We start from the raw sequence: 23,215 nt of genomic DNA, 5'->3' as shown, positions 1-23,215 counted from the left end.
CAATCACCGCGCGGCACACAACGGCGCCCTCCGGGTCCCCGCCAATCACCGCGCGCGGCACTCACCCGCCCCCTCCGGGGCCCCGCCCCCAACGGCGATCACGGCCCCCGCGCCGCCCGCCTACAGAGTAAGCCCCGCCCCCTCCGGGGCCCCGCCAATCAATCAGCGCGCGGCACACACCGGGGCCCCTCCGGGGCTCCGCCAATCACCTTGCGCGGCACACACGGGCCCCCCTCCGGGGCCCCGCCCCCCCGGGTCCCCGCCAATCACCGCGCGCGGCGCCGGCCCCGCCCCCTCCCGAGGCCCCGCCCCCCCGGCCCGGTCCGGTCCCCCAACAGTCCCCGCAGGCGACAGGAGCAGGGAGCCGCCGCCGGCCATGGCCTGGGACACCGCCCCGCGGCACAGGTAGGTACCCGGTCCGTCCCCTCCGATCGATCCCGTCCCCTCCGATCGATCGATCCCCTCCGATCGATCCCGTCCCCTCCCATCGATCGATCGATCCCGTCCGGTCCGGGGGCCCCGGGGCCCTCCCCTCCCCCGCCGGGACAGCGCGCGGGCCGCAGGCCTCCTCTGCCCCCCCGGACGCGCCCGTTCAATCGCCCCCATCGATGATCGATCGGTCCTCATTCATTGCGGCGCAGCTTTTCCCCGCAGCTGATGCTTCCGTCCTCCCTCCGCCAATCCACCTCAGCCAGCGCCGCTGCTATGTACTGGGCGCCTCCGGGAGCCCTCAGGCCCTTCGGCCTGCACGGCACTGTACTGAGCGCCCGGGGGGGACACAGTGGGAGCCCCGATCCCCGCCCTGCGGGAGCTGACGGGCAGCCAATCTGCGGGGTGCACGGCACTGTGCTGAGCGCTCGGGGGGACACAGTAGGAGCCCCGATCCCCGCCCTCCGGGGGCTGACAGACAGACAGTCTGCGGGGTGCACGGCACTGTACTGAGCGCTCGGGGGGACACAGTAGGAGCCACGATCCCCGCCCTCCGGGGGCTGACAGACAGACAGTCTGCGGGGTGCGCGGCACTGTGCTGAGCGCTCGGGAAGGCACAATAGGAGCCCTCCGGGAGCTGACAGTCTGCTGGGTGCATGGCACTGTGCTGAACGCTCCGGAGGAGACAGTAGGAGCCACGATTCCTGCCCTCCGGGAGCTGACAGTCTGCTGGGTGCACGGCACTGTGCCCAGCGCTCAGGAGGACACAATAATACTAATACTACTACTACTACGGGTAGGGACTGTCTCTATATGTTGCCAATTTGTACTTCCCAAGCGCTTAGTACAGTGCTCTGCACATAGTAAGCGCTCAATTAATACGATTGATGATGATACTAATAATAATAACGATGATGATGATGGTATTTGTTAAGCGCTTACTATGTGCAAAGCACTGTTCTAAGCGCTGGGGAGGTTACAAGGTGATCAGGTTGTCCCACGGGGGGCTCACAGTTTTAATCCCCATTTTACAGACGAGGGAACTGAGGCCCGGAGAAGTGAAGTGACTCGCCCAAAGTCACACAGCCGACAATTGGCGGAGCCGGGATTCAAACCCATGACCTCTGACTCCAAAGCCCGGGCTCCTTCCACTGAGCCACGCTGCTTCTCAAAGCACTGTTTTGAGCACTGGGGAGGTTACAAGGTGATCAGGTTGTCCCACCGAGGGCTCACAGTCTTAATCCCCATTTTACCGATGAGGGAACTGAGGCCCAGAGAAGTGAAGTGACTCGCCCAAAGTCACACAGCTGACAATTGGCGGAGCCGGGATTCGAACCCATGACCTCTGACTCCAAAGCCCGGGCTCTTTCCACTGAGCCAGATGTAAGCTCAATAGGAGCCACGATCCCTGCCCTCCGGGAGCTGCCGGTCTGCTGGGTGCACGGCACTGTGCTCAGCGCTTGGGAGGACACAATAATAATAATAATAATAATAATTTGGGTATTTGTTAAGCGCTTACTATGTGCAAAGCACTGTTCTAAGCGCTGGGGAGGTTACAAGGTGATCAGGTTGTCCCACAGGGGGCTCACCGTCTTCATCCCCATTTTCCAGATGAGGGAACTGAGGCACAGAGAAGTGAAGTGACTTGCCCAAGGTCACACAGCTGACAGTTGGCAGAGCCGGGATTTGAACCCGTGACCTCTGACTCCAAAGCCCGGGCTCTTTTCCACTGAGGCACGCTACTTATCAATAGGAACCACGATCCCTGCCCTGCGGGAGCTGACAGTCTGCTGGGTGCACGGCACTGTGCTAAGCGCTCGGGAGGGCACAATAGGAGCCACGATCCTTGCCCTCCGGGAGCCGGGCGCAGAGCCCCGAACTTGACTGCTTGGGAGAGGACAACAGTGCCCAGCGCTCAGTACACTGCTCTGCACACAATATGCGCTCAATAAGCGCTCAATAAATACAATTGAATGAATGAATGAATGAATGAATAACACTACTAATAAAAAGCAATAATAATAACAACCTGTATATAGGTATGTATATATGTGTGTACATATTTATTACTCTATTTATTTTACTTGTTCATATTTATTCTATTTATTTTATTTTGTTAGCATGTTTGGTTTTGTTCTCTGTCTCCCCCTTCTAGACTGTGAGCCCGCTGTCGGGTAGGAACCGTCTCTATCGGTTGCCAGCTTGTCCTTCCCAAGCGCTTAGTACAGTGCTCTGCACACAGTAAGCGCTCAATAAATACGATTGAATGAATGAATGAATGCGAGTGAATGAAAGAATGAGACCATCTCTGCCTTCGGGGATCTTGGAGTCTACTGTGTGCGAAGCACTCAGCTGAGCACTTGGGAGAAGACAGTCGAGTTAGTAGCCGCAATCCCCGCCCTCCGCTGGGTGCTGAGCCCTGTGCTGAGCGCTGGGGAGAAGACGGTAGAGTCGGGAGACCGGAGTCCCTTCCCTCCGAGAGCTGACGGTCCAAATCTTCACCTATTTACTCCGTGCTTTCGATTAATGATACTTATTGAGTGCTTACTGTGTGCACAGCACTGTACTAAGCGCTTGGGAGAGTCGAGTACAACGGGGTTGGTAAATGCGTTCCCCGCCCACAAGGAGCTCCAGGTCTAGAGAAGCAGCGTGGCTCGGTGGACAGAGCCCGGGCTCGGGAGTCAGAAGTCGTGGGTTCTAATTCCGCCCCTGCCACCGGTCAGCTGCGTGACCTTGGGCAAGTCACTTCACTGGGCCTCAGTTATCTGGAAAACGGGGATGAAGACCGGGAGCCCCACGGGGGACAACCTGATCACCCTGTATCCGTCCACCCCAGCTCGGCACATAGTAAGCGCTTAATACCAACGTTATTATTATTATTAGAGGGGGAGACATGTTAATAGAATTATATAAAGGAGAGATGGGGACGTAAGTGGTGCGGGGCTGGGGAGGGAAGGGATCAAGGGAGAGAGCCAGGGTGACGCAGAAGGGAGTGGGAGAGGAGGAAAGGGGGGCTTAGTCAGGGAAGGCCTCTCGGAGGAGGTGGGCTTTTTATAAGTGTGCCCGGTTTGCTGGGCAGGGCCTCTAGCGCATGTGAGCCCCACAGTTGGGAAGGGACCGTCTCTATATGTTGCCAACTTGTCCTTCCCAAGCGCTTAGTACAGTGCTCTGCACACAGTAAGCACTCAATAAATATGATTATTTATTGATTGATTAATTGATTTATTTTACTTGTACATATCCTATTTATTTTATTTTGTTAGTATGTTTGATTTTGTTCTCTGTCTCCCCCTTTTAGACTGTGAGCCCACTGTTGGGTAGGGACTGTCTCTCTATGTTGCCAACTTGTCCTTCCCAAGCCCTTAGTGCAGTGCTCTGCACACAGTAAGCGCTCAATAAATACGATTATTTATTTATTTATTTATTTATTTTACTTGTGCATATCTATTCTATTTATTTTATTTTGCTAGTATGTTTGGTTTTGTTCTCTGTCTCCCCCTTTTACACTGTGAGCCCGCTGTTGGGTAGGGACTGTCTCTCTATGTTGCCAACTTGTACTTCCGAAGCGCTTCGTACAGCACTCTGCACACAGTAAGCGCTCAATAAATACGATTATTTATTTATTTATTTATTTTACTTGTGCATATCTATTCTATTTATTTGATTTTGTTAGTATGTTTGGTTTTGTTCTCTGTCTCCCCCTTTTAGACTGTGAGCCCACTGTTGGGTAGGGACTGTCTCTCTCTGTTGCCAACTTGTCCTTCCCAAGCGCTTAGTACAGTGCTCTGCACACAGTAAGCGCTCAATAAATACGATTATTTATTTATTTATTTATTTATTTATTTATTTTACTTGTGCATATCTATTCTATTTATTTTATTTTGCTAGTATGTTTGGTTTTGTTCTCTGTCTCCCCCTTTTACACTGTGAGCCCGCTGTTGGGTAGGGACTGTCTCTCTATGTTGCCAACTTGTACTTCCGAAGCGCTTCGTACAGTGCTCTGCACACAGTAAGCGCTCAATAAATACGATTATTTATTTATTTATTTATTTATTTTACTTGTGCATATCTAGTCTATTTATTTGATTTTGTTAGTATGTTTGGTTTTGTTCTCTGTCTCCCCCTTTTAGACTGTGAGCCCACTGTTGGGTAGGGACTGTCTCTCTCTGTTGCCAACTTGTCCTTCCCAAGCGCTTAGTACAGTGCTCTGCACACAGTAAGCGCTAAATAAATACGATTATTTATTTATTTATTTATTTATTTTACTTGTGCATATCTATTCTATTTATTTTATTTTGCTAGTATGTTTGGTTTTGTTCTCTGTCTCCCCCTTTTAGACTGTGAGCCCGCTGTTGGGTGGGGACTGTCTCTCTATGTTGCCAACTTGTACTTCCGAAGCGCTTAGTACAGCGCTCTGCACACAGTAAGCGCTCAGTAAATACGATTATTTATTTATTTATTTATTTTACTTGTGCATATCTATTCTATTTATTTTATTTTGCTAGTATGTTTGGTTTTGTTCTCTGTCTCCCCCTTTTAGACTGTGAGCCCGCTGTTGGGTAGGGACTGTCTCTCTATGTTGCCAACTTGTACTTCCGAAGCGCTTAGTACAGCGCTCTGCACACAGTAAGCGCTCAATAAATACGATCGATGATGATGATGATGACCGGCCAGGTGCCAGCCACTCTCCTACCCCAGAAATCTTGGCCCTGAAGCCTCAGGGTCCGGGCTCCCCTCTCTGAAAACCGTGTCTCTGTTCAGGGGGTTCGTGGACAAGGAGAACATTCCCTGCGGGGCCGGGAACCTGGAAGAACCGGCGGCGGCTGGCCCGGAAGTGGAAAAGACCCAGGCGAGTCCCTCGGACAAGAGGCATCCCAAACACTCCAAGCCCGGGACCAAACTAGGCAGGCCCACCGAGCACCAGGACAGCCCGGGGGTAAGGGAACCGACGGCCAGTGGAAGCAGCGTGGCTCAGTGGGAAGAGCCCGGGCTTGGGAGTCAGAGATCGTGGGTTCGAATCCTGGCTCCGCCAAGAGTCTGCTGCGTGACCTTGGGCAAGTCACTTCACTTCTCTGAGCCTCAGCTCCCTCATCTGTAAAAATGGGGATTAAGACTGTGAGCCCCACGTGGGACAGCTTGATCACATTGTATCCCCCCCCAGCGCTTAGAACAGCGCTTGGCACATAGTAAGCGCTTAATAAATGCCATCATTATTATTATTATTAGTGGCCAGAGCCCGGTCCCGGGAGTCAGAACCACCTGCCTTCTGGCCCCGCCCCGCCCGCTTGTCTGCAGCGTGACCTTGGGCGACTCACTTCATTTCTCCGGGCCTCAGTGACCTCATCTGCAAGATGGGGGATTGGGACAGTGAGCCCCACGTGGGACAGGGACCCCGTCCAACCGGATTGGCTTGTACCCACCCCAGCGCTTAATACAGTGCTTGGCACATAATAAGCGCTTAACCAATACCACAATTATTACGATTATTATTCCCAGCCCGGCTCTGCCGCCTATCTGCTGCGTGACCGAGGGCAAGACAAAGAGCCCGGGCTTTGGAGTCAGAGGTCGGGGGTTCAAATCCCAGCTCCGCCAACTGTCAGCTGTGTGACCTTGGGCAAGTCACTTCACTTCTCTGGGCCTCAGTTCCCTCATCTGTAAAATGGGGATGAAGACTGTAAGCCCCACGTGGGACAACCTGATCACCTTGTATCCCCCCAGCACTTAGAACAGTGCCTTGCACATAGTAAGCACTTAACAAATATTATTATTATTATTATTATTATTATTATTATTATTATTATTATTATTATTCCCTGGGCCTCAGTGACCTCATCTGTCAAACGGGAATGAAGATTGTGAGCCCCCATGGGGGGCAGGGACTGTGTCTAACCTGATCTGCCTTTATCCACCGGGCCTCATCTGTAAAATGGGGCTTAAGACCGTGAGCCCCACGTGGGACAACCCGATCACCTTGTATCCCCCCAGCGCTTAGAACAGTGCCTTGCACATAGTAAGCACTTAACAGATACCACCATTATTATTATTATTATTATTATTATTATTATTCCCTGGGCCTCAGTGACCTCATCTGTCAAATGGGAATGAAGATTGTGAGCCCCATGGGGAGGCAGGGACTGTGTCTAACCTGATCTGCCTTTATCCACCGGGCCTCATCTGCAAAATGGGGGATTGGGACAGTGAGCCCCACGTGGGACAGGGACTCTGTCCAACCGGATTTGCTTGTACCCACCCAAGCGCTTAGTACAGCGCCTACCGCATAGTAAGCAACTTAACGAGTACCACAGTGATTATTATGATTACTAATATCACCTGGCATAGCTTGGTTGGTCTGAAGTTAGGGATCGGTGGGGTCCCTAGCTGTTGGTTAGCCTTTGGGGTTCATTGTTTCTTGAACACTTTAATAATAATAATTATAATGGAATTTTTTAAGCACTTGCTCTGTGTCATGCACTGTTCGAAGACCGTGATCATCAGACCAAGCAGTCCCCGCCCCAGACGGGGCTCACAGTCTAACGTGAACTGACTTCTCCTGTTACGGATGTGGAAAATGAGGTCCAGAGAGGTGAAGTGACTTACCCGGAGTCACACAGCAGGCCAGGGGACGAACCAAGGATTAAACCCGGGCCGGCTCCTGGGTTCTTCCCGCTCAGGCACCCTGCCTCCCTTCAATCACTCCCTGGTTGGTTATTAACCGGAAAAGGAGATTGTTCCTGGGAGTTGTTGGCGTTGGCCCTCATAAACCGGCCTAACTTTTTCCCATTTCACAACTTCCTTCTGGTTCCCTTGCCAGGAGTTTGCGGTCTTTTTCTGCAGTGCCACTCATTTTCCTCAAAAAAAAAAACAACACAAAAGCTAGCATGATCATCATCATCAATGCTATTTATTGGACGCTTGGTGCACAGCACTGGACTAAGCGCTTGGGAGAGGACAACAGAGTTGACAGACGTGTTCCCTGCCCACAATGAGCTGACAGTCAGTCAGTCAGTCAATCAATCAATCAGTGATTGACAGTCAGTCAATCAGTGATATTTATTGAGCGCTTACTTTTTTTTTATCGTATTTATTGAGCGCTTACTGTGTGCAGAGTACTGTACTAGGCGCTTGGGAGAGGACAGTAGGACAGAGTTGGTAGCCACATTCCCCGCTCACAACCAGCTGGTCCACATTCCTTGCTCTCTTGGCCGAGGGATGATCTGACCCCTGGTCTTATCTTTTAGACTGTGAGCCCACTGTTGGGTAGGGACCGTCTCTATATGTTGCCAACTTGTACTTCCCAAGCGCTTAGTACAGTGCTCTGCACACAGTAAGCGCTCAATAAATACGATTGATTGATTGATCTTGGCTGATTCCAATTTGAAAAGCCAAGAGTGGGGAATATGGGGGGGTTTTCTGATGGTATTTGTGTAAGCGATTACTATTTGCCAGGCCCTGTACAAAGCGCTGGGGTTGATCCAAGCTCAAAAGGTTGGACACAGTCCCTGGCCCACACGGGGCTCACAGTCTTCATCCCCATTTTACAGAGGAGGGAGCTGAGGCCCAGAGAAGTGAAGTGACTTGCCCAGGGTCACACAGCAGACAAGTGGCGGAGCCGGGATCAGAACCCAGGCCATGCTGTTCCTCTGTGAATGTGACGATCCGCCAAGTTAGCTCCCTTCAAGGCCCTACTGAGAGCCCACCTCCTCCAGGAGGCCTTCCCAGGCTGAGCCCCTTCCTTCCTCTCCCCCTCGTCCCCCTCTCCATCCCCCCCATACCTCCTTCCCTTCCCCACAGCACCTGTATATATGTATATATGTTTGTACATATTTATTACTCTATTTATTTATTTATTTTATTTGTACATATCTATTCTATTTATTTTATTTTGTTAGTATGTTTGGTTCTGTTCTCTGTCTCCTCCTTTTAGACTGTGAGCCCACTGTTGGGTAGGGACTGTCTCTATATGTTGCCAATTTGTACTTCCCAAGCGCTTAGTACAGTGCTCTGCACATAGTAAGCGCTCAATAAATACGATTGATGATGATGATGATGTATATATGTTTGTACATATTTATTACTCTATTTATTTATTTTACCTGTACATATCTATTCTATTTATTTTATTTTGTTAGTATGTTTGGCTCTGTTCTCTGTCTCCCCCTTTTAGACTGTGAGCCCACTGTTGGGTAGGGACCGTCTCTATATGTTGCCAACTTGTCCTTCCCAAGCGCTTAGTACAGCGCTCTGCACACAGTAAGCGCTCAATAAATACGATTATTTATTTATTTATTTTACTTGTGCATATCTATTCTATTTATTTTATTTTGTTAGTATGTTTGGTTCTGTTCTCTGTCTCCCCCTTTTAGACTGTGAGCCCACTGTTGGGTAGGGACTGTCTCTCTATGTTGCCAACTTGTCCTTCCCAAGCGCTTAGTACAGTGCTCTGCACACAGTAAGAGCTCAATAAATACGATTATTTATTTATTTATTTATTTATTTTACTTGTGCATATCTATTCTATTTATTTTATTTTGTTAGTATGTTTGGTTTTTGTTCTCTGTCTCCCCCTTTTAGACTGTGAGCCCACTGTTGGGTAGGGACCGTCTCTATATGTTGCCAACTTGTACTTCCCAAGCGTTTAGTACAGTGCTCTGCACACAGTAAGAGCTCAATAAATACGATTATTTATTTATTTATTTATTTATTTTACTTGTGCATATCTATTCTATTTATTTTATTTTGTTAGTATGTTTGGTTTTTGTTCTCTGTCTCCCCCTTTTAGACTGTGAGCCCACTGTTGGGTAGGGACCGTCTCTATATGTTGCCAACTTGTACTTCCCAAGCGTTTAGTACAGTGCTCTGCACACAGTAAGCGCTCAATAAATACGATTGATTGATTGATTGATTGATTGATTGTCCGCCCCGGCCCCGTCTGCATCCCCCGCAAAACTTCCCCTGAGCCTCGGGAGGAGTGTGGGCTGTGCCTGGCCTGACTGGCAGTGTGACCCTGGGCAAGTCACTTCAGTTCTTTGTTTTCAGTTCCCTTACCTGTAAAATGGGGATGACGACTGCGAGCCCCGTGAAGGATAAGGGACTGTGTCCAACCTGATTAGCTTCCATCTATCCCAGTGTTTAGTACAGTGCTTGACACACAGTGTCAAATACCATGATCGTCGGTTAGTATGATGATGTAAGTAAGTAGTATGTAGTAGTATGATACAGAGAAGCAGCGTGGCTCAGTGGAAAGAGCCGGGGCTTGGGACTCTGAGGTCATGGGTTCAGATGCCGCTCCTCCGATTGTCAGCTGTGTGACCTTGGGCAAGTCACTTCACTTCTCTGGGCCTCAGTTCCCTCATCTGGAAAATGGGGATGAAGACTGTGAGCCCCCCGTGGGACAACTTGATCACCTTGTATCCTCCCAGCACTTAGACCAGTGCTTTGCACATAGTAAGCGCTTAACAAATGCCATCACTATTATTATTATTATTATTGTTATTATTATTACTAATAATAATAATAATATTGGTACCTGTTAAGCACCCACTATGTGCAAAGCAGCCCTGGGGTAGATACAGAATGATCAGGTCCCACCTGGGGCTCACAGTGTAAGTGAGCCGGGACCCTCGCCCCAGAGCCGGGGGAGCTGGGGGGCTGGGTGTGGACGGGAGGGAGTCCCCTGGGGCTCACCGAGCCTCCACCGGCCAGATAATAATAATAATAATAATGGCATTTATTAAGCGCTTACTATGTGCAGAGCACTGTTCTAAGCGCTGGGGAATTTACAAGGTGATCAGGTTGTCCCCCGTGGGGCTTACAGTGTTAATCCCCATTTTCCAGATGAGGGAACTGAGGCCAGAGAAGTGAAGTGACTTGCCCAAAGTCACACAGCTGACGAGTGGTGGAGCCGGGATTTGAACCCAGGACCTCTGACTCCAAAGCCCGGGCTCTTTCCACTGAGCCACGCTGCTTCTCTACCAGATCCGGCCCCAGCCACACAGATCCCCCGTAGGCAGACTTGGGCAACCCTCCACCCCCTCCTTCCTCCCTCTCCTCCTCCTTCCCCCTCCTCTCCCCCTACCTCCTCTTCCTCTCATTCCCCTCCTCTTGTCCCCTTCCCCTCCTTCCTCTTCCTCCCTTTCCCCCCTCTTCCTTCCTTTCATTCATTCATTCGATTGTATTTATTGGGCGCTTACTGTGTGCAGAGCAATGTCCTATGCACTTGGAAAGCACAGTTCGGTAACAGAGACAGTCCCCACCCAACAACGGGCTCAGTCTGGAAGCGGGTGGGGGGAGACAGACAACCAAACAGCGTGAGAAGCAGCGTGGCTCAGTGGGAAAGAGCCCGGGCTTTGGAGTCAGAGGTCATGGGTTCAAATCCCGGCTCCGCCAGTTAGCTGTGTGACTTTGAGCGAGTCACTTCACTTCTCTGGGCCTCAGTTCCCTCATCTGGAAAATGGGGATGAAGACTGTGAGCCCCCCACCCGGCGTGGGACACCCTGATCATCTTGTAACCTCTCCGGCGCTTAGAACAGTGCTCTGCACATAGTAAGCACTTAATAAATGCCATTATTATTATTATTATTAACCAAACAAGTAGGCCTGATCATCTTGTAACCTCTCCAGCGCTTAGAACAGTGCTCTGCACATAGTAAGCGCTTAATAAGTGCCACTATTATTATTGTTAACCAAACAACTAGGCAGGAATCAATGGCCTCAAAATAAATAAATGGAATTATGGATCTATGCACATCACCCCCTCTTCCTTCCTTTCGCCCTGGTCTCCCTTCACCCCTTCCCCGTCCTCCCACTTCTTCAGCTCCCGGTGCCCAGTGGGCAAACTGGCACCAGACCCTATAGGCAGCAAGTCCGGGGCACTGGGGGGGGAGTGGGCATAGGGAGGGCCCGCGGCAGGGTCTGGGCATTGGCTCCTGCGAATGAGCGCTCACCCCCTTCCCTCCTCCCCATCCCGTTATCCCACATGGGCCTCCCCGCCACCCCCGCCGGGCGGGTCCGCCGCCTGAGCCCTTGTTGGTTGCAGTTTCCAGCCATGAAGATCCCGGAGCCGCCCGACCCCGGCCCACCCAGATGCCACCACGGGGACCGCCACCCGAGCGACCACCGCCCCCCGCCAGGGCAGCAGAGCGAGCCCGAGGCAGCCCGGCCGGCCGAGGAGCGGCCCCCCGGCCCAGGTACCCGCTCCGGCCGCGCTGCCCACGCTGGGCTCATGGTGGGGAGCCCCGGGACGGGCAGGAGAGCGGACCCCGGGGACGGGGTGACCCTGGGTAGTCTGACAGCACAAAGTAAAGCACTTAAATACCATTATTATTATTATTATTATTATTATTATTATTAATAATCCCTGCATGGACACCTTGGCCAAGTCTCTGAAAATGGGGCTTCAAAAGCTCTTCTCCGCCCCATTTCAGACAGCGGGACGGGGACCGATCGGTGGATAATAATAATTGGGGTATTTGTTAAGCGCTTACTATGTGCCAAGCACTATCCTAAGCCCTGGGATAGACACACGGTTATCGAGCTGTCCCACGTGGGGCCCACAGTCTCATCCCCGTTTGACAGATGAGGGAAACGAGGCCCAGAGAAGTGAAGTGGCTTGCCCAGAGTCACACAGCTGACAAGTGGAGGGGCCGGGATTAGAACCCACGATCTCTGATCTCTCTGATTCTCCCCCTTTTAGACTGTGAGCCCACTGTTGGGTAGGGACCGTCTCTATATGTTGCCAACTTGTACTTCCCAAGCGCTTAGTACAGTGCTCTGCACACAGTAAGTGCTCAATAAATACGATTGATTGATTGATTGATTCCCAAGCCACTAAACCACGCAGCAGCGCTTTGCACAGTGCTGGGTGTATAGTAAATGCTTAACCAATCCCACAGTTATTGTTGTTATTAATAATAATAATAATAATAATGATGGCATTTGTTAAGCGCTTACTATGTGCAAAGCACTGTTCTAAGTGCTGAGGGGGGATCCAATGTGATCAAGTTGTCCCACGTGGGGCTCACAGTCTTAATCCCCATTTTTACAGATGAGGTAACTGAGGCTCAGAGAAGTGAAGTGACTTGCCAAAGGTCACACAGCAGACTTGTGGTGGAGCTGTGATTCGAACCCATGACCTCTGACTCCAAAGCCCGGGCTCTTTCCACTGAGCCACGCTTCTTCATTATTGGTGCATATGCCAGCACTTAGTACAGTGCCCGGTGTGCAGCAAGCCCTTAATACCACAGTCATTATTGGCATTAATATCTACACCAGCATTTAATATAGGGTGTGGCCCAGAGTCGACATTTAACAAATACCACAACTATTATTATTGGTGGGTATACCACCACTCAGTACAGTGTTTGGTACATAGTGAGCACTTCACAAATATCAGAATTATTACTATTATCAACATCTACACCAGCGTTTAAGTCTCATAGTAGGCACCTACCAAATACCACCGTTATCGTTGTTATTGGTATGTATATACGCACTTAGCACCGAATAGAGGTTCATGCCAAATACCCTGTCAATATTTTTCCGAGAGCCCTCGGCTCCGGTAGGATAATTCACTCAGAACCTTCTAATCGGGAAGGATGATGTCTCCGGGTTTGGCCTGGAGTCAGCCGACGTTATTTATTGAGCGCCTACTGTGTGCCGAGCACTGTACTAAGCGCTTGGGAGAGTCCAGCATGACAGAGTCGGTAGACAGCTGCACAGCCCACAAGGCCAGGGCTCGGCACACAGTAAGCGCTCAATAAATACGACTGAACGAATGAAAAGGCCCTTTGGTCCAACTGTGGGGGCGGAGGAGTGAGCACAATCCCCACTTAGCCTTAAATCTGTAAATTTTAAATGATGTTATATATTATAAATGACTTATTTATTCCCATTAATGTCAGCCTTCTCCTCTGGACTGTCAGCTCGTTACGGGCAGGGAACGTTTCTGCCAATTCTGCTGTCCTTATTGTTATGGCATTTGTCTTTTAGACTGTGAGCCCACTGTTGGGTAGGGACTGTCTCTATATGTTCCCAACTTGTACTTCCCAAGCGCTCAGTACAGTGCTCTGCGCACAGTAAGCGCTCAATAAATACGATTGATTGATTGATTGATTGTTGAGCACTTACTGTGTGCCAGGCACTGTAATAATGATAATAATAATGATGACGATAGTTGTTCAGCGCTTACTATGTGCCAGGCACTTCTCTGCCAGGCAGAGAAGCAGCGTGGCTCAGCGGAAAGAGCCCGGGCTTTGGAGTCAGAGGTCGTGGGTTCGAATCCCAGCTCCACCACAAGTCTGCTGTGTGACCTTGGGCAAGTCACTTAAGTTCTCTGAGCCTGTTACCTCATCTGTAAAAATGGGGATTAAGACTGTGAGCCCCATATGGGACAACTTGATCACATTGTACCCCCCAGCGCTTAGAACAGTGCTTTGCACATAGTAAGCGCTTAACAAATGCCATCATTATTATTATTATTTTACTAAGCGCTGGGGTGGATACAAGCAAATCGAGTTGGACACAGTCCCTGTCCCCAGTGGGGCTCACCGTCTCAATCCCCATTTTAGAGATGAGGCCCCTGAGGCCCAGAGAAGTCAAGCAACTTCCCATCATCATCATCAATCGTATTTATTGAGCGCTGACTGTGTGCACAGCACTGGAGTAAGGGCTTGGGAAGTACAAGTTGGCAACATATAGAGACTATCATCAATCGTATTTCATCAATTGTATTTATCGAGCGCTTACTGTGTGCAGAGCACTGTACTAAGCGCTTGGGAAGTACAAGCTGGCAACATAGAGAGACAGTCCCTACCCAACAGTGGGCTCACAGTCTAGAACTAGGCCATGCTGGTGAATCAGGGGAAACTTCCCAGCGGAGGTGTGATTTCAGAAACCCCTGTACAGCTCCTGAAAATTAAGGTCTTTTCATTATAGGGGGGTTTTTTTCTTGTTATTTTTTTGAAGAGAAAAACTCTCCGAGGGTGGTGAGGGAATGAGACAGGAACGAGACGGTCCTCCCCCAGGCCCAGATAACGCCCGGGACTGGAATCGGTGTCCTTCCCCGCGGCCTCGCCTCCGGCCTAGTATTTTGTCTCTGGTTTTCCCACGCGGCGGCAGCTTTGATCCTGGCCACAAACAGTCCCTCCTCCTCCTCCTCACCCTGACCGACGACTTTCTATTCCCGCTCTCCGCTCCTCCGACGACGTGCCAAGGACAAAGATACAGAGATGGAGGGTCTCTGTCCCCGCGGCCCAGCCAGGCTGGCGTCTTGGAGAGGGGGGAGCAGAGCGGCCCAGTGGGCCTGGGAGTCGGAAGACCCGGCTTCTCATTCCTGCCGTGCCACTTGTCCGCTGGGTGACCTTGGGCAAGTCACTTCATTTAATGAGGAAGTGACTTTTAATAATAATAATATGTTGGTATTTGTTAAGCGCTTACTATGTGCAAAGCACTGTTCTAAGCGCTGGGGGGGGGGGATACAAGGAGATGAGGTTGTCCCACGTGGGGCTCACAGTCTTAATCCCCATTTTACAGGTGAGGAAACTGAGGCCCACAGAAGTGAAGTGGCTTGCCCGAGGTCACGCAGCAGGCAGGTGGGGGAGGCGGGATTCGAACCCATGACCTGTGACTCCCAAGCCCGCGCTCTTTCCACTGAGCCACGCTGCTTCTCTACTTTTAGACTGTGAGCCCACTGTTTTTAGACTGTTGGGTAGGGACTGTCTCTGCATGTTGCCAATTTGTACTACCCAAGCGTTTAGCACAGTGCTCTGCACATAGTAAGCGCTCAATAAATACGATTGATGAGGAGGAGGAGGAGGAGGAGCCCAGCCTAGTGGGGAGAGCCCCGGGGCCTGGGAATCAGAGGACCTGGGTTCTCGCCCCCACTCTGCCTCTTGCCTGCTCTGGACTGCTACCTAACCTTGGGAAAGTCACTTCACTTCTCCGTGCCTCCGTTTCCTAATCTGTAAAATGGGTTTGAAACATTTATGCCGTCTCCTACTTGGACCGTTGAGTCCTAGATGGGACAGGGATCGGGTCTGATTCATTCGTTCAGTCATATTTATGGAGCGCTTACAGTGTGCAAAGCACTGTTCTAAGCGCGGCACATCCCTACCCACAACAAGCTCACAGTCTCGGGGGGAGACTGATTCATTCATTCATTTGATCGTATTTATTGAGCGCTTACAGTGTGCAAAGGACTGTTCTAAGCGCGGCACATCCCTACCCACAACAAGCTCACAGTCTAAGGGGGAGACTGATTCATTCACTCATTCGATCGTATTTATTGAGCGCTTACTGTGTGCAGAGCACTGTTCTAAGTGCGACATCCCTACCCACAACAAGCTCACAGTCTAGGGGGGAGACTGATTCATTCATTCATTCGATCGTATTTATTGAGCGCTTACTGTGTGCAGAGCACTGTACTAAGCGCTTGGGAAGTACAAGTTCCAATTAGCTGTGTGACTTTGGGCAAGTCACTTCTCTGTGTCTCAGTTACCTCATCGTTAAAATGGGGACGAAGACTGTGAGCCCCCCGTGGGACAGCCCCATCACCTTGCATCTCCCCAGCGCTTAGAACAGTGCTTTGCACATAGTAAGTGCTTAATAAATGCCATTCAAAAACAAAGTTGGCAACATATAGAGACGGTCCCTTACCCAACAACGGGCTCACAGTGCTCGTATCTACCCCAGGGCTTAGAACAATTCATTTGATCGTATTTATTGAGCAGTTACTGTGTGCAGAGCACTGTACTAAGCGCTCGGGAACTACAAGTTCCAATTGTCAGCTGTGTGACTTTGGGCAAGTCACTTCTCTGTGTCTCAGTTACCTCATCATTAAAGTGGGGGCGAAGACTGTGAGCCCCCCGTGGGACAGCCCGATCACCTTGTATCTCCCCAGCCCTTAGAACAGTGCTTTGCACATAGTAAGCGCTTAATAAATGCCACTAAAAAAAAAAGTTGGCAACATATAGAGACGGTCCCTACCCAACAACGGGCTCACAGTGATTGTATCTACCCCAGGGCTTAGAACGATTCATTCGATCGTATTTATTGAGCGCTTACTGTGTGCAGAGCACTGTCCTAAGCGCTCGGGAACCACAAGTTCCAATTGTCAGCTGTGTGACTTTGGGCAGGTCACTTCTCTTTTTCTCAGTTACCTCATCATTAAAATGGGGACGAAGACTGTGAGCCCCACGTGGGACAGCCCCATCACCTTGTATCTCCCCAGTGCTGAGAACAGTGCTTTGCACATAGTAAGCGCTTAATAAATGCCATTGAAAAAAAAAAGTTGGCAACATATAGAGACGGTCCCTACCCAACAAGGGGCTCACAGTGCTTGTATCTACCCCAGGGCTTAGCACAATGCTTGGACTATAGTGTACGCTTAAGAAATACCACCCCAATTGGGGTGTCAGAGAGCGGATCGGATCCCTCGCCTGCCGGCTCACCCCCTTCCCTTTCCCGTGAGAGGTGGGCAGACCCCCCCCGACCCCGCATTCCCAGCTTCCTTCCAGAGGTGGGAAGATCCCGCTTCCAGCTCCCCCCGGAAGCGGGCATTTCCCCCCACCCCCAGCTCCCCCGTTGCATCCGCAGAGGCCGCCCGGGTGTCACTGCCGTGGCAGCGGGAGGCCGTGGCGGCGGACGAGGACGTGGCGCGGTCCTCCCCCCAGGCCGGGGGCCTGCTGGGCCAACTGCGGGATGACCACAGCGACCCTCTGCTGTCCCCCCGCTCCCTGGCCTGCGGGCACGGGCAGCGCTTCCTGGACGACCCCGACGCCCCTCCCTCGCCCCCCAACTCGCACTCCTTCATGCGGTAAGCGGCGGCGGGCACGGGCCGGGAGGCGAGGGCGGCGGGGACGGATGGGGCGTCCGGCAGGAGCCACGCCAGCCCCCCGGATCATTCCTGGACCCGTCAGTAGACACGAGCGGCCCGTCTCCTGGGTGCAGAGCACTGTACTGGACGCCTGAGGGAGGACGGCAGCGGAAGGAGCCCCGATCCCTAACCCCAAGCCTGGGAGGGTGACCGTGGGCCCGCACGCCGACCGCGAAGCCCTGCCTCCGGTGTCTCCGGGCAGGCGGCGGAGTTGGTCGGTGGGCTCCTGCGAAGACCTGCGGGAAGACTTGTCGCCCGCCCAGCTGACTCACAGGATCCAGGGCCTCAAGAAGAAGATCAGACGGTTCGAGGACCAGTTCGAGGAGGAGCGGAAATACAGGGTGAGGGGCCGAGGGACGGGAGGATGGACCGGAGGGCCCCCGGGGGAAAGAGCACGAGCTTTGGAGTCACAGAGGCCATGGGTTCAAACCCCGGCTCTGCCAATTGTCAGCTGTGGGACTTTGGGCCGGTCACTTCACTTCTCTGGGCCTCAGTGACCTCACCTGGAAAAGGGGGATTAAGACTGTGAGCCCCCCGTGGGACAACCTGATCACCTTGTAGCCTCCCCAGCGCTTAGAACAGGGCTTTGCACATAGTAAGCGCTTAATAAAAGCCATTATTATTATTATGGACTGAGCACCTCCCGCGTGCGGAGCACTGGACCGAGCATATGGGAGAATTTGGGACAGTTAAGTTAGTCAGTGGGATCCCCGCCCTCCAGGAACGTGGAGGCTACTGTGTTCGGAGCCCACTGTGTTCGGAGCCCCTGGGAGAGGACAACAGAGTCAGTGGACACAACTCCTGACCTCAAGGAGATTCCCGCCTACTGTGTGCAGAGCACTGGACTGAGCACTTGGGCGAGTACGGTTAGATGTAATACCCGTTGTCAGGCACCTTCCTCTCAATCAGGGGAGACCGACAGGAAAATCAGTTCCGGGGAGGGGAAATCGATGTGGACATCAGTGCCGTGGGGGCACCCGGGACCCCCAGGCCCCCAGAGCTCCGGTCGGGGCCTCGGCAGATGGCTCCCCCAACCCCGGGGGGACGGAGGGTGCGGCACCACCGAGGCCGGAGAAGAGACGGAAGCCCCTCACCCCTCCTGGCCGACCCCCCGCCTGCCCTGCGGTCGGGTCTCACTCCGCCCCCTCCTCCGCAGCCGGCCCACAGCGACAAGGCGGCCCACCCCGACGTCCTCCGCTGGACCCACGAGCTCGCCAAGTGCCGGAAGCAGCTGAGAGGTCAGACGCCCTCGCCCCGCTTCTGGCCGCCCCCCAACACCTAGGCCTTGCCCCTGACTGTGACCCCAACCCTCCTGGCTCCGGCCCCCCCACCCCGCCAGGATACAGCTGTTGAAGGAGGACTGAGCCCGGGCCTCGCCCCGTCCCTCCGGCCCTGACCGTGCCCCCTCGCCCCCGCCCAGACTCCAGGCTGCGGCTGTCGGAGGAGGACTGGGCCCCGGCCCCGATGCGACAGCGCAGTCACACGCTCCCCCGGAGCTTCGGGTCGCAGCTGGAGCGGACGGCGGCCGTGACGACGGCGGAGGGGATGGGCTGGGGGCCCGAGGCGGCGGACGGGCCCGACCGGGAGCCCACCCTCTACCCCCTCCGGACGACGCTGCGGGACGCGACGGGTCGTTCCCAGGATGCCCAGGTGCGGGGCGATGGGGCCGGGGACCGGGTCGTGGGTCGCCTTCCGTCAGGGCGGATGCCAGGACCCACTGACAGCAAGGCGATGTGGCAAAATAATAATAATAATAATACTTATGGTAATAGTTAAGCGCTTACTGTGTGCCAAGCACTAAGCACTGGTGTGGATACAAGCAAATGAGGTTGGACACAATCCCTGTCCCCCGTGGGGCTCACAATCTCAATCCCCATTTTCCAGACGAGGTAGCTGAGGCCCAGAGAAGTCAAGGGACTTGCCCATGGTCACACAGCAGACATGGGGCGGAACCGGGATTGGAACCCATGACCTGCTGACGCCCAGGCCCAGGCTCTAGCCACTAGGCCATGCTGCTTCTCTTAGCGGCTAGACCTGAGTCAGCCAATCGGGTGACCCAAGTTCGCGCCCAGTGCCCGATGTGTGACCTTGGGCAACTCACTTCCTCTCGTGCCGCCTAACTCCGCTCTCCTCTCCTGAGCGCTTAGTCTGCTGCTCTGCCCTGAGCCGGCACTCAGTACGCACCACGGACCGTCAGCCCCGCCGAGGGCAGGGATCCGGCCTCACAACTCTGTTGTGCTCTCCCAAGCACTCGGTCCAGTGCTCTGCACACATAAGACTGTCAGCTCCTTGAGGGCGGGGATCGTGTCTACTCACTCTCTTGTCCTCTCCTAAGTGCTTAGTACAGGGCTGTGCACCCAGTAGACAGCTCCCTGAGGGCAAGGACTGCATAACTGCTATACACCCAGCGCTCTGTTGGACCTAGGGGTCTTTCAGTACACGCTGTAGACAGACTGGGGACTGAGTGGCATGGCCCCGTGGGCTCCTTCCCTCGGGTCCCCTGCCTCCACGCCAGGCCAGGGGACGAACGAAATGTCGGTCCCTCAGGCCCCTGGAGCCCGCCGGGTCCCTGGGTCATCGCCAGGGCTGGGAGCTCCGGACGTTTCATTCCACAGTGGTTGAAGCGTGGGACCGCGGGAGTCGGGGGTTGTTACAGGTTGTAGGCACAGCCCCTCAAAAAAGACCCCCGGGACCATCTCTTTCTGCCCAGAGATCCCCCTAACCTACACACACACACACAAGACCATCTCCTCTGGCCCACAGCATCCCCAGTTCCGTCTCTTTAGGTCCAGAGATCCCTAGGACCGTCTCTTCCAGTCCACAGAGCCCCGGGCCCGTCTCTTCTGGCCCAGAGTCTCCCTGGCATCCTCTGTTCCGGACCAGAGACTGCCAGGGCTGTCTCTCCTGGCCCAGAGACGGCACCCAAGACCATCTCTTCCATCCAGTAGCACCCCTGGGATCACCACTTATGGCCTAGAGATGCTCAGGCCCATCTCTCCTGGCTCACCAAACCCCGATAACTATCTCTTCTGGCCCACTGACCCCCACCCAGGAACATCTCTTACAGCTCACTAACCCTCCTGGGACCATCTCTTCTGGCCAAAAGACCCCCTAGGACTGCCCCTTCCTGGCCCAGAGACGGCCCCCAAAACCATCTCTTCCATCCAGTAGCACCCCTGGGATCACCACTTATGGCCTAGAGATGCTCGGGCCCATCTCTCCTGGCTCACCGAACCCCGATAACTATCTCTTCTGGCCCACTGACCCCCACCCAGGAACATCTCTTACAGCTCACTAACCCTCCTGGGACCATCTCCTCTGGCCAAAAGACCCCCTAGGACTGCCCCTTCCTGGCCCAGAGACGGCCCCCAAAACCATCTCTTCCATCCAGTAGCACCCCTGGGACCACAACTTATGGCCTAGAGATGCTCGGGCCCATCTCTCCTGGCTCACCGAACCCCGATAACTATCTCTTCTGGCCCACTGACCCCCACCCAGGAACATCTCTTACAGCTCACTAACCCTCCTGGGACCATCTCCTCTGGCCAAAAGACCCCCTAGGACCGCCTCTTCCTGGCCCAGAGACGGCCCCCAAAACCATCTCTTCCATCCAGTAGCAACCCTGGGACCACCACTTATGGCCTAGAGATGCTCGGGCCCATCTCTCCTGGCTCACCGAACCCCGATAACTATCTCTTCTGGCCCACTGACCCCCACCCAGGAACATCTCTTACAGTTCACTAGCCCTCCTGGGACCATCTCTTCTGGCCAAAAGACCCCCTAGGACCTCCCCTTCTGGCCCAGAGACTCCCCAGGACCATCTCTTCTGGCTCAGAGACCTCCAGGACCATCTCTTCCTGCTGAGTGACCCTGTGGGACCCTCCCTTCCCGCCCAGAGACCCCCCGGGGCCATCTCGTTCGGTCCAAAGTACACCTGGGATGACCACTTCTGGCCCACAGTCCCCCCAGGCCCATCTCTTCTGGCCCACCGACCTCCCTGGGACCGTCTCTTCCGGCCCGCGGCACCCCCAGGATCACTACGTCCCACCCAAAGACTCTTGTGACCATCTCTTCCTACCCACTGACACTAATGGGACCGTCTCTTCTGGCCCAGGCCCGTCTCGCCCATCCCGCAGCTCCCCAAGGCCCGCAGACCCCCTGGGACCCCCTTTTCAGGCCCAGAGACACCCCCCAACGCCCAGCCCTGTCTCTCCTGGCCTACAACCCCCCACCCCCGGGTCCGTCCCTTTAGACCGAGCCCTCACAGGCCGGAGTGCCAGGGCGGCCGCCTGGAGCGGGCGAGCTTTAGCGTGGGCAGTGGGCAGTGAGAGCGGCTCGGGGCAGGGATGGTGGGCCGGTGAACCCCCGGGTGAAATCTTTCTGGGTTCTCCCCTGGCAGGATGTGACGCGGAAGCCGATGGCGGCAGAGAAGGCGGCTCTCCAGAAAGCCCTGCTGTGCTCGGAGGGCATCCTCGGCCGGCCGGTTCGTGCGGGGGGGCGGGCGGGGAACGGGGGGTGGGAAGGGGGCGGCCGGACAAACCCCGCTCTCGGGCCCGCTCTCCCACATTCGCCGCCAACCCCGCGCGCACCTCGGGGGTGACCACTCTTCGCATGTTTGGCCTCAACCCCCAGCCTCGCTCCCACTGGGCCTCCTACCAGGGAGCGCACACTCTGAGCAGAGCACTGCACTGGGCTCTTGGGAGAGGGCAACACGGTTAGTAGACCCTCTCCCTGCCCTCAAGGAGCTTCCAGTCTACTGTTTGCAGAGCACTGTACTAAACACTTAGGAGAGGGCAGTAGCGTTAATAGACGTAGTCCCTGCTCTGAAGGAACTTCCTGTCTACTGTGTGCAGGGCACTGTAGTAAACGCTTGGGAGAGGGCACTAAAGTTGTTAGATATGATCTCTGCCCTCGAGAAGCGGCGTGGCTTAATGGAAGGAGCCCGGGCTTGGGAGTCAGAGGTCGTGGGTTCTAATCCCAGCTCCGTCACTGGTCAGCTGTGTGACTTTGGGCCAGTCGCTTAACTTCTCCGTGCCTCAGTTCCCTCAACTGGAAAATGGGGATGAAGACTGTGAGCCCCACGTGGGACAATCTGATCACTCTATACCCTCCCCAGCTCTGAGAACAGTGCTCGGGACACAGTAAGCAATTAACAGATACCATCATTATTATTATTTTTATTACTATTTGCAATGTGCAGAGCACTGTACTAAGCACTTGGGAGAATACAGTACAGTTAATACACAAGATCCAGGACCTCAAGGAGTTTCCAGTCTGCTCTGTGCAGAGCACCAGAATTGTACATTCAGTTATCTCCTCTAGACTGTGAGCCTGCTGTTGGATAGGGACCATCTCTCTATATGTTGCCAACTTGTACTTCCCAAGCGCTTAGTACAGTGCTCTGCACACAGTAAGCGCTCAATAAATACGATTGAATGAATGAATGCTTGGAAGAGGACAGTACAAGCTAGAAGAGACCTACAGTCTGCGTGCGGAGCACTGAACTAAGAGCAGGAATGAGGACAACAGAGCTTGGAGATACCATCCCTGCCTTCGAGGAGCTTCCAGTCTACTCTGCGCAAATCACTGGACTAAGCACTTGGGAGAATACAACAGAGATCACTGCCCTCCGGAAGACTTAGAGTTTACTATGTGCACAGCACTGAACTAAGCACTGGGGAGAGGACAACTGAGTTAATGCACAGGAGATCAGCCCTCAAAGAGACTTAGAGTCTAGCGTGTACAGAGCGCTGTACTAAGCCCTGGGGAGAGCAGGACGGTCGGTAGATGTGATCCGTGCCCTCAAAGAACTTCCAGTCTGCTGGGTGGAGAGCACTGTACTAACCGCCAGGGAGGGATTGAAGGAGTTAGTAGACACTGGGAGAGTCCAATAGGTAGGCAGAGGTGAACGCCTCC

At 53.5% G+C, this 23,215-nt stretch overlaps 1 protein-coding gene across 2 annotated transcripts in view; it reads left to right on the top strand.

Annotated features, from left to right (window-relative positions):
- The first annotated feature begins 353 nt into the window (after nucleotides 1-353).
- The window catches only part of FAM13A (family with sequence similarity 13 member A), a 30,966-nt gene continuing 8,104 nt past the window's right edge, over nucleotides 354-23,215 (top strand). For both annotated transcript variants that reach the window (XM_038748542.1, XM_038748541.1), the window contains exons 1-8: nucleotides 354-405; nucleotides 5,191-5,365; nucleotides 11,465-11,615; nucleotides 17,020-17,239; nucleotides 17,502-17,640; nucleotides 18,456-18,537; nucleotides 18,720-18,949; nucleotides 21,699-21,782. In XM_038748542.1, coding sequence (XP_038604470.1) covers nucleotides 377-405; nucleotides 5,191-5,365; nucleotides 11,465-11,615; nucleotides 17,020-17,239; nucleotides 17,502-17,640; nucleotides 18,456-18,537; nucleotides 18,720-18,949; nucleotides 21,699-21,782 — 1,110 coding nt within the window. In that variant the 5' untranslated portion in view covers nucleotides 354-376. The remainder of the gene's footprint in view (nucleotides 406-5,190; nucleotides 5,366-11,464; nucleotides 11,616-17,019; nucleotides 17,240-17,501; nucleotides 17,641-18,455; nucleotides 18,538-18,719; nucleotides 18,950-21,698; nucleotides 21,783-23,215) is intronic.

Source organism: Tachyglossus aculeatus, chromosome 6, assembly GCF_015852505.1.
Source record: "Tachyglossus aculeatus isolate mTacAcu1 chromosome 6, mTacAcu1.pri, whole genome shotgun sequence".
NCBI classification, from domain to species: Eukaryota; Metazoa; Chordata; class Mammalia; order Monotremata; family Tachyglossidae; genus Tachyglossus; species Tachyglossus aculeatus.
This window is presented reverse-complemented; position numbering and strand designations above follow the sequence as displayed.